This window comes from Drechmeria coniospora, chromosome 01 (genome assembly GCF_001625195.1).
Source record: "Drechmeria coniospora strain ARSEF 6962 chromosome 01, whole genome shotgun sequence".
Lineage (NCBI taxonomy): Eukaryota > Fungi > Ascomycota > Sordariomycetes > Hypocreales > Ophiocordycipitaceae > Drechmeria > Drechmeria coniospora.
In genome coordinates, this window is record NC_054389.1 from 6,714,802 (window position 1) to 6,725,006 (window position 10,205).

The 10,205-nt window shown below is 59.9% G+C and overlaps 4 protein-coding genes across 4 annotated transcripts; 2 read left to right on the top strand and 2 right to left on the bottom strand.

Annotated features, from left to right (window-relative positions):
* Positions 1–872: 872 nt before the first annotated feature.
* On the top strand, positions 873–1,996 carry DCS_01742 (uncharacterized protein; the record flags this gene model as incomplete). The annotated part of the gene is made up of 2 exons (XM_040799074.1): positions 873–1,431; positions 1,509–1,996. The coding sequence occupies 2 exons, from the start codon at positions 873–875 to the stop codon at positions 1,994–1,996; spliced, it is 1,047 nt and encodes a 348-aa protein (XP_040659957.1).
* A 295-nt stretch (positions 1,997–2,291) lies between these two features.
* DCS_01743 (uncharacterized protein) lies at positions 2,292–3,279 on the bottom strand (the record flags this gene model as incomplete). Its single annotated transcript, XM_040799075.1, has 2 exons — positions 2,292–2,832; positions 2,948–3,279. The coding sequence occupies 2 exons, from the start codon at positions 3,277–3,279 to the stop codon at positions 2,292–2,294; spliced, it is 873 nt and encodes a 290-aa protein (XP_040659958.1).
* Positions 3,280–3,807: 528 nt separating this feature from the next.
* DCS_01744 (dihydrofolate synthetase Fol3) lies at positions 3,808–5,847 on the bottom strand (the record flags this gene model as incomplete). Its single annotated transcript, XM_040799076.1, has 1 exon — positions 3,808–5,847. The coding sequence occupies one exon, from the start codon at positions 5,845–5,847 to the stop codon at positions 3,808–3,810; it is 2,040 nt and encodes a 679-aa protein (XP_040659959.1).
* Positions 5,848–8,353: 2,506 nt separating this feature from the next.
* DCS_01745 (uncharacterized protein) lies at positions 8,354–9,941 on the top strand (the record flags this gene model as incomplete). Its single annotated transcript, XM_040799077.1, has 2 exons — positions 8,354–8,902; positions 8,967–9,941. 2 exons carry the CDS (start codon positions 8,354–8,356, stop codon positions 9,939–9,941), a joined length of 1,524 nt encoding a protein of 507 aa, XP_040659960.1.
* Between the last annotated feature and the right edge of the window lie 264 nt (positions 9,942–10,205).

Below are 10,205 nucleotides of genomic sequence, written 5' to 3' on the forward strand. Positions count from 1 at the left end.
CTTCGAGAAATACGAAACTAATACTTGTCGAACCATTCGGAACTCTCGCGACACAACGAGACATGTAAGTACAACCGAGTTGCGACCACATGATGGGATCTTTGTGAGGGCCAAAGTAGCATCCAGGCGCTGGTGGATCAGTTATTCGCCGAAGGATTTCGATGCCGGGTCAAGCTGGGTCCGGACACCCGCCTGACAGCCATACTCTCTGCCCATGCCGACTCTGTTGCTTACTTGCAATGCAACCCAGACGTGTTATTGTTGGACTGCACGAACAAACCCCATAAACAAGCCATGCCACTCCTTGACATGGTGGGAGTGGACCCCTGCCAGCGTTCTTTCTGTATTGCCTTTGCGTTCCTCTCTGGTGAATCAGAAGTGGACTACTGTTGGGCATTGCAGCACCTCAGATCGTTGCATGAGCGAGACCTTTCCTCTGTTAACTACCCGGCACTTGTTACCCAGTGTGACAAATCTTGAGCCAACATCCCACCACCCCCCTGTCACGGTACCTATCCTGACGCAGACAGGGAATGGAGTGTCCGTCAACTCCGGAACAAGGGTCGTTACCCCTCTAGCCAGTAAGCATTAACTTTAACTGTATCTTTAGTTAGCACGATTACAATGTTTCAGACCCTAAGCGCGTGTATTACAGGCTACAGCACACAGTGGGCGGAGTAATTACTGGTACAAACCGATACCGACGTCACCTTATCCCGTCACCGCCTCTGGTGGACAAGGTCGAGACATAAGGCTATCTGGTACTCCGTACGCCAACACGACCAACCATTCTCCCCTCCGTCCTCGTTCTTCACCGAACACGGTGGTCGCCCGTCTGCACTTGCAAAGGCGAGAGGAAAAGGGAAAGCGCCATGGCCGAGGCAGACTCGTACGCGACCGAGGGCCTCCCGCCGGCGCCGTCGGTGTCGATGACAACAATGGCGATGGCGGGCCTCCTCGTCGACGCCTACGGACTCGACGAGCTGCCCTCCGACGCCGTCGTCCCCGTGACGTGCCTCTGGCTGCTTCATCCGCGGACGCGGACGCGGGCGCGCATGGGCGACGTTGCGCGCCGTGTGGTGCATGCCTGGATCGAGCAGCGGGGGCGGCGTGGGCAGGAGAGGAAAAGAGGCCTCGTCGCGCTCGCATTCGACATGCCCAACCATGGCAGCAGGCTTGTGAGCTCGCTCGCAAATCAGGCGTGGGGCGGTGGCAACGACAGGCACGCCATCGACCTCGCCGGCATGGTCCTCGGCGCCCGGAGGGACATGAGCACGCTGATGGACCTCGTCGGCGGCTACCTCGAGAGGCCTGTTGACGGTCACGTCGCCCTCGGCTGGAGCCTAGGCGGGCACGCGGCGTGGCAGGGCATCCTGGGCGAGGACAGGCTGGACGCCGCCGTCGTCGTCGTGGGGTGTCCGGACTTGCTGGGTGCGTCCATCGTAGGCGGTCTAGGGTGACAGATGCTTGCTCGTTCTGCTGACCGAACCCCTCGTCTCTTCCGCCAGGCCTCATGACCAGCCGTGCGCAAGGGGCAAACCTCGAGGTGGGGACGGGAGGGACCCTTCTCGGCAGCCGCTTCTTCCCAGAGAGCCTCGTGAGGACACTGTCCAGACATGACCCGCGGGCCATACTCTTTGGCGTCGGCGCAGACAGGCTGTCGTCGCCGCCGCTCGCCGCCACGGAGCGGGCGCGCCTACGCGGCGTCCTGGACCGTTGCTTGCGGGGGAAGAAGGTGCTGCTGTGTTCGGGTGGCGAGGATAGGCTGGTGCCGCATGCGCACTCGCGACCGGTCGTCGCCCTGCTCGAGGACGCCGTCGGCGCCGACGGGTGGTACGCCGATGGGGGGGTCGAGCTGGACGACCGCGTATACGAGGGCGTCGGGCACCAGTTCAGCGCCGATATGGTACAGGATGCCGTTCAGTTTTTGGTTCGTGTCGTGGCCAAAGGTCCGAGACAACTGTCGGCCATGGATGAAATACCCGAGTTGATGTAGTTGCACACGCCGACTTTGACGATACTTTGACGATACTTTGGTCATGCTTTGGTCGACGGTACCCTGAGGATGCTCTGACGATAATACTTTGTTGATACTTTGAGGCGAGTCTCTTGTGCCCGCGTGCATGTACGTCCGTCCGTACGTATGCATGGACATATTTTGGTGCTTCTATACATGTACATGTAACTTGGAACGAGCATTTATCCCCCCAGTCAGGGCTGCGAATGACAACATGCCATACATGTACGTACGTTCACATACAGACAACAGACGCACAGACACGCCAGCATGATCAGCACCACGGCCTCGTTGCATTGTCCACCAGCGTCTCGTCGAAGCCACGACCGCTCGTCAGCAGACCGGCGGTGTCGTCGATGCCTTCCTCAAAGACGCCCTGCCAGACGTCGTGGGGGTTCCGTTGGCGACGCTTCCCGGCAAGACTGGCCCCGCGGCCGTGTGGATCGGCGGCCCATTCGCGCTCGGCGGCGGCGATGCCTGCGAGGATATCAGGCCGATCGGCGACGTGGGGAGGGTCGATGCCATGGAAGCGGGTGCGGTGGCGCGGAAAGCCGATGGCGGCGAGGTGGGATTCGAGACGCCGTTGCTTGAAGGCGTGGCCGACGAGGGTGAGGTTCTCCGGCCATCGACCGATGCGGGCGCGGAAGCGGGTGAGGCTGAAGAGGATGTTGGAGTAGGAATCGAGTGCGCGTTCCTCGAGCAGGATATCCGTGTCCCAGACGGGCGGCGCGAGGAGGGACCAGTAGGCGTTGTGCATCGCGACCCGGACGTAGCTCTGCGCTTCGGACATGTCCGTCTCGGGACGGGTCGGGGCCCTGCAGGAGAAGAGAGCGTCAGCACTCGGAATCACTCTTCGTCACCGTCCAGGTGAGCAGAGGAGGCGGTATCGTATGGCAACGCCTCCAGGTACGGAGAAGAAGGGGCGCAGACCCTGAAAACATGAGGACCGAGTGGTCCCTGTCCTCGGCGTGCAGCCGCACTCCAGCCTCGATGTGCCGAATAAAGGTGGCCGTTTCGCCGGCCTGAAAGGGCGCGATGAGCCACTCCGACTCGTCATGGCCTCGGGACGGCCCGCCGAGCCAGATGCCGTGGCAGCAGACGACGATGAGATGGGATGGCAGCATCGGGTTCGGGTTCGGGTTCGGGCTAGAGTTGGTGACAATGACCTCGCTGTGGGAGTTGGGTTCGCCGTCGGGGGAAGCCGTCTTGGACGGGGACTGCTGCTGAGGTCCCTCGGCGAGGCGAGTGAGAGGAGGAGCCATGTCTGTTCAAATACGACCACGTCGGTTGGTGACGATGTGAGAGGATGGGATGAAAACGGATTTGCTCATGTCCAGGCCATATCTGACGAGTGCACGTGGGCTGAGCCGATGATCGAATTATCCCCGGCAGAGTCGAACGAGTGACATGCGTAGACGGAGTGCATCGTATGTTGGAGCAATCTGATCACCTTCTTTTGCCGCCCCGTCCGAGGGCAGCGCCATAGTAATGCACGTATACCAAACAATGAAGCTGGATAGCAGCCTGTATGTATATCTGCGTGTGCACAGTGAAGCTACAGCAGGTGTACAGTACAGTACAGTACAACTAGGTGTACGGCGTAACTAACTCGGTATTATTACGGGCCGTCCTCGGCAAGTGGCAAGGGGGTATTAATGTACGACTCCTCCTCCCGCCCAGCTGAGAAAGATGAAACTCCGACTCGATGCTGACGAAAACGACACGCCATGCCATGCCATATGCCATGCCATCTGCAACGCACAAATGACTTATCAATGCTGGTCCCGTTGCTAGTCCCGTTGCTGCTCGCGTTGCTGCTCTCGGGAAACGTTTCCGAGGGCTGCCAGGGACGCCCGCATCCCGTCATCAACCAACTCGCTTGACGCCGTCTTCGATGCCGTCTTGGGTTCGGTCATTGATTCGGCCTTTGAGCTCGCCGTCGTTTCCGCCTTCACGTCCGCCTTCGTTTTCGCCCCCCTGGCGTCCCCATGCTCGTGCTCCTTGCTCGGCCGCCTGTTCGTCCCCGCCGCCTCGCGCCATCCGAAAATCTCCTCGCGGCTCCGATGCTTCTTCTCTGGATCGGGGCTGCGTCCGCGGATTTTTGACATGGCGCTGCTGTACGATGCGAGGTGTGCATCGCGCCGCCTCTGCAGCTCCTCGAACGTTGACTTTGGCCCCTCCTGGACACTCGCCCTCTCCCCCTCCATGTCCTTCTTCATGCTCTTGATGGCGCTTCGGTACCCGTCCGCCTGGTTCCTGTGGTGGGCCGCGACCCGTTGCAGCTGCCGTGTCCTTCCCGGCACCGGCACCGTCAACGATGCTGCGCCGTTGCCGCATGTCCGCCGCGGCGACAGGTACCAGTGACGTCTGGCCTGCTTGAATTCGCGCGCCTCTTCGGCGCTAAGGGGTCTCGTCTGTGACAGTTGAGTATAGTGCCAGAGCTGCGCACGTCCCGGTCGTCTCGTACCCGTTTTCCTTCCCCGCTCGACGCCCTCCGTCTTGTAGAGCTCCCGGACGAGGTAGAGGCTGCCGGCGACGACGACCGGTCCCTCATCTGCCTTGGCGCAGGCCCATTGCACCGCCGCCGCCACCGAGTCGTCCCCCTCGTACAGCTGAGACTCGTGCCGGAGCACGTCCTTGCCGACGGCACGCCCGAGATCCGCCGGCGTCGCCAGAGGGTCGTTTGTGCCCGCCGTGTACTCGACAAACGCGAGGTTGTCCTGGGGTCGCAGGAGCGTCTCCAGCATGCGCGAAAACGGCTTCGACTTGCTCTCGGACAAGCCCAGGACCCAGCTGACGGGCCCGTCGTCGCGCCTGACCTTGCTCTCGACGTATTTCGACAGCGCCTCGACGCCGAGCATGTTGTGGGCACCGTCGACCAGGATCGGCCGCTGCCGGCCGCCGCCGGTGAGTTTCGTCACCTTGACGTACTCCTTCCTCCCCGGCAGATGAGGCTTCGTCCCCAGCAGCTTGTTGGCGTCGACGTCGAGGTGAGGGAACAGGCTCTTGAAGGCGAGCGTCGCGCAGAGCAGGTTCTGCCGCTCGTAGTCCTCGAGCGGGAACCTGTGCCGGTCGAGCGCCTCCAGGAGAGGCGAGGCCTTGGACGACAGGCTGATCTGCGTCCCCACCTTTTGCGCGTGCGACTGGAGGACGGCGAGGACGGGGCCGGCGTTTGTGTGGTCGACGATGCACGGGACGCCGGGACGCATGATGCCCGCCTTGACGCTCGCAATCTCCTCGATGCTGTTGCCGAGGTACTCTTGGTGGTCGAGGTCGATCTTGGAAATGACGGTGACGGCCTTGGACCGCATCGCGTTCGTGGCATCCGTCGAACCGCCCATGCCGACCTCGACGACGCCGTAGCGGACGTGCATCTTGTTGAAGATGCGAAAGGCCGTCGCCGTGTCGAGCTCAAAGGGCGTCAGCTCGCCGCCGTCATCGGCGGCGTCGGCGGGGGAGAACAGCCAGCGGCCGGCCCGGCGACCGAAGGCGGCCTCGACCTGCTGCCGCTCCGTCTCGTACATGCGCTTGTTGACGTAGAGACCGTTGATCGTGACGCCGTTGTGCCGCTCCGGCATGGCGGGCGAGACAAAGGTGCCGTGACTGATGCCCGCGAGCCTGAACATGCCTGCTAGGAGGGCGCAGATGGAACCTTTGCCGTTGGTGCCGCCGACGTGGACGCCGACCCAGTTCTGCTCGGCAGGGATGGCGCGGGAGATACGATCGAGGCCGAGCCGGATGTTTCGCTGCCGAGACCCCACAGTCTTCTCCTGGGGCATCACCGCCCGGATGCGGGCCAGGGCTCGCTTGATATCTTTAGTCGAGGGCATCGCGACGCCTGCTTTCTGCGCTGGTGCTGGTGCTGCTGGTGCTGCTGGTGCTGCTGCTACCGGGAGGAAGCCCGGCTGGAGGGCGGGCGGGCGCGTGACCTAGAGTGCCGCATCGGCGCGGGACGGCCGAGATGGTGAGAGCAGAGTGGCCGGTCGGTCTGTCTGTCGGTGCTTCGGTTGGGGTCGAGAAGCTGAAGCTGCAACCTTGTCGGTGACAAATATTTCAGCGGAGCACTGGATCAATTCGGAGCACTATTGATAAAGCTACTACTGAAAGGCATGGTACCTAAACGGCACTTACTGTACATGTATGTACTTACTCTTGGTATGTAAGTTCCTTCATCTACCTGTACAGGTACGACGGTGTACGGGAAATACAGGCTGGAATCAAGGCCTAAACCGCCAAATTGCTGCCGCAACAGGGAGCCTGATAGGTTCAATTCGCCTGCTGTGGGCCATGACGCTACAGTACATGTACAAGTATAAGTACTTGCTTCTGGGAGGAAGTCATTAATACTCCGTATTACTCCGTATTGTACTCCGTACTTACTGTACTTACTTGCAGTACATTAATACCTGCGAGCATGACTGATGCATCTCCGTAACTAGTACAGACCCACAGTAGCAGGTAGAACGTGCCAAGCTGTTCCGGGGACTGAGTGTTGTCTTTCGAGCGAACTGGTGATCGGCACGTACAAGTATGTAAGTACTTAGACATCGTGTTCAGGATACGACGCAGTCTGACAAAGAGTACTCTGTGCTCCGTACTCCGTACTTGGCACGGCGATTCCCGCATTGATGGATGTTTCCGCTTTGATGTGCATGCATATGGTAATGCGACGAGTAGATTACCAAGGACCAAGCTGTCGCAGAGTCTAGGCGCCAACAAGTGCCACAGACGTTGGCTAGGTATTGCTCGTAGTATGAAGGGATCTCTCCCCAAGATACCTGTATCTACGGAGTACGTACGGGGTACCTAGCACTTTATTCGTACATGTAAGAATAGTTGTAGGTATATAGTATTTGCGCGCTCCGCGCGAGTGCTTCGGGACTGCAAGTATTACTCGAATGACTTTGCACATGCACGCAGCCCTGACGTACCGGCAAGTGTAGTACTTACATGCAATCCGTACGTCATGACAGTGGACACGCACGGATGGGCGGGCCAACCTGGCAGCCAGTACCGTCTGCATTTCCACTGACTTGTATCCTGTAACTGTGGTGGATGGAATGGCAGCGACACATCTGCTTGGGAGTGCAACTGCTGCAAGACAACTCGCTTACCCTAATACTTCACTACTACAGTACATACCTAGTACATAGGTAGGTAGGTAGGTAGGTACCTGCTTAAGTACTATTACTAGGTACGTACGGAGCAGTACCTACATATCTACGTACTGGAATATTAAGTACATGTACTGTACATAAGTACTCCGTGCTGTACGTCTTGAGTAGTAGGTACTCCGTACTTGCTTGTACTTACTTACACTTACAGTATCCGTTCTTGTGCGCAAGTACTTCGTACAATCATAGGACAACATGTTTACAAGTACTCCGTACTTGTACAGTACTTGCACTGCTTCGTTCCGCACCATGTTCATGTTCCGGCATGCTTATTTTCAACTGCAAGGGGCCACAAGTACGTACAATACTTATACTGTACATGTACAGCACACCATAGACGCACTGTACATCAAGTATTACTCCGTACAGTTGATCCGTCGCAAGTACTCTCTCCGTAGACTGTACTATGTGCAAGTACTGTACGCAACAGGTAACAGAACGCAGCCCACATAAATCTGCTGGATGGCGCGACGGACGCTTCTGCGCTCCACCAAGTCCAACGTCAAGCATCTCACCACGACCCCCAATCCACCATCCCTAACCCATCCCTATCCCTTCCTTTGTTCATCATCTCCCCTCCCGGCGCTCGACGAGCACAAACCGCCATCATCCCGAACCCCGCTCCTAGAGCCGACGCGCGCCTCTTGTCTTCGACCACTCTCGTTTATTCAGCACCTGTCCCATTCACCACGCTCCCAAGTACACTCTCCTCGGCCGTGCGCTTCTTTCCGCCTCTGTTTTTTTTTTGGCAACAGGCTTCCTGCTCGCATTGCTCGCATTTCTCGCGTCAATACCACCGTCTCAGCCGCGGTTCCCATGCCGCTTGGCCTGTCTGACGTCGGAGTATATGCATCAGCTGAGCGCAACCATAAGCCGCCTGCCAACGGCCCTCTGCTCCTGGTGACGTGACACCTCCGCCCAAGTCGTCGACAGAGACACGCACCGATCCGACACCGATCCGACACCGATCCGACACCGATCCGACACCCATACGACACCCATACGACACCCATATTCAACGCCGAGCTGCATCCTGCAACATGGGTCTCCCGTTAGTTCCCCTCCCCCTTCGCGACAGGCAAATCATTCGTCCATCGGCCAGGGCTTTAGCGATGACTTGCACCATCCCCGACCGGCTTGATTCTTCATCGTTGATGAATGAATGGTGACGTCAAGCACGTCTGCGCCGAACCCTTCCCTTTGTTGCTTGACCGGCGACCTCGATGACGAGTTGCTCAGGTTTGCTAATGTCCAGTCCGTCGACAGTCTATTCGTTGCCCCGGTCGAATCGGCCGCTCCGCCCAAGGCCGCCAGCAAGAATGGCGTCGCCTCTCCTCTTCGCTCAGGCTACAGACGCCTGGCCCTCCCAGGCTCCATCGAACGACGCAATGCCCTACGAGGCTCTCATTCTAGAAACCATGATCCCCACCCTCGCCCCTCTCGCCCCAGCCAGGACGGCAGCCTGCCGCGACCGGTGTCGCCCACCACCTTCGACCATCAGTGGCGGGAACTGCGGCTCAGGCCGACCTTTCAACAATTTCGCGAGGGCCGACAGGTGCGCAGTCGGCCAACGCCTCCCGGTCGAGATACGGCCGAGGATCTCCGTTCGATCTTCGGGGATAACTGGCAAGGTCCGTCCCATGACGAGCAAACCGTCCGAGCTGCCTACGACCGCATCTTCCCGGCAGGACGTTCGAGGCGTGCGGGACCTGTGAGTGACCTCGGGGCATGCGCCGACGGTGACGTGCGTGACCTCTCGCTGACCCGTCTCTTAGCCGCTCTCCAGCATTCCACTCCGCCGCGCTACCCGTTCGAGCCAAGGAGGACCACACAGCAACGACCTGCGACTGCGAGCGAATGCCACATTGTCCGGCACGAGCCCTACGGGAGCTTTATACGATGCTTGGCTCGTGCGAAACGTGCGCGATCGACGTGGTCCTGCGCACCGCCACGGGTTCGACGTCGACGGCCTCGGAGATCGCGAGCGAAGCATGAGCCCGGAGGTGTGGGATACTCTCCTCACGACCCTCACGCCCGACCCCCAACCACCGAGCGCGAGCTCATCGTTTGGCTCAGCGACGGTGCCCGAGAGCCACGGCCCTGGCCCGATGGCGACCATCCCCGCTCTGGCCATGGACATCGTCAACGTCGGCGTACCCGATGGCCAGTGCGATTCGGACTGCGGACACTCGGACCTGGATATGGACGAGGACGAGGACGTGGACGAGGACGGAATCGACGTGCCCGGCACGATGCCGCCTGACAGCCAAACCCGGACGCAAACGAGATACGGACGCCAGCATGCCGCACCCTACAATCTCGACAGCATCATGAACGGAAGCCTTGGCGTCACGTCAGGGTCGACGGGCATGTCTCGGCGACGCGCCGAGCCCATGGTCGGCGACGGCATTTCGCCACGCGATGCTGGGCGAACCTCGAGTGACGAGATGCTGCCGGAGTCGCGGCTGCCTGCCGGCACGGCCAGAGCGCCGGGCCATCGAGACGTTGTAGGCAGCCTCTTCCCTTGGGAGGCGTCCGAGGACGAGCGTGGCGCCGACGAGCGGCGTTTGCAGCCGCAGGCGTCGGCGGCATCGGGACAGAGCAACGGCGTGGCGGGGGCCGAGGATGATTGGTCCGGCATGCAACGCATCGTACGCAGCCTCGCCCGGCGAGAGGACATCCCGGATGACTGGTGGGCCGAGGCGGGCCTCAGCCGAATGCTGCCCCAAGACGAGACGACGAATGCCTAGGACGATTTGCTCCAGTGCTTGGAGCCGTGGATTCTGTTTCACCTGTCGTAGACTGTGCGGAAGCGACGCCTCTTGGATCAATTGCGACGGATATTGGATTTGAACCGACGATGAGACGGAAGATGACGACTTTGTGAGTTTGCAACACTGCCGCCACGTTCCGGGCCAGCGTGGAGAGGAAAGCGCCTGGTGGAGGCATTTGGGACGAAAAGATTGCGCCGACGAAGGAGCAAACACCCTCGGCACGACGACGCTTGATGCCAA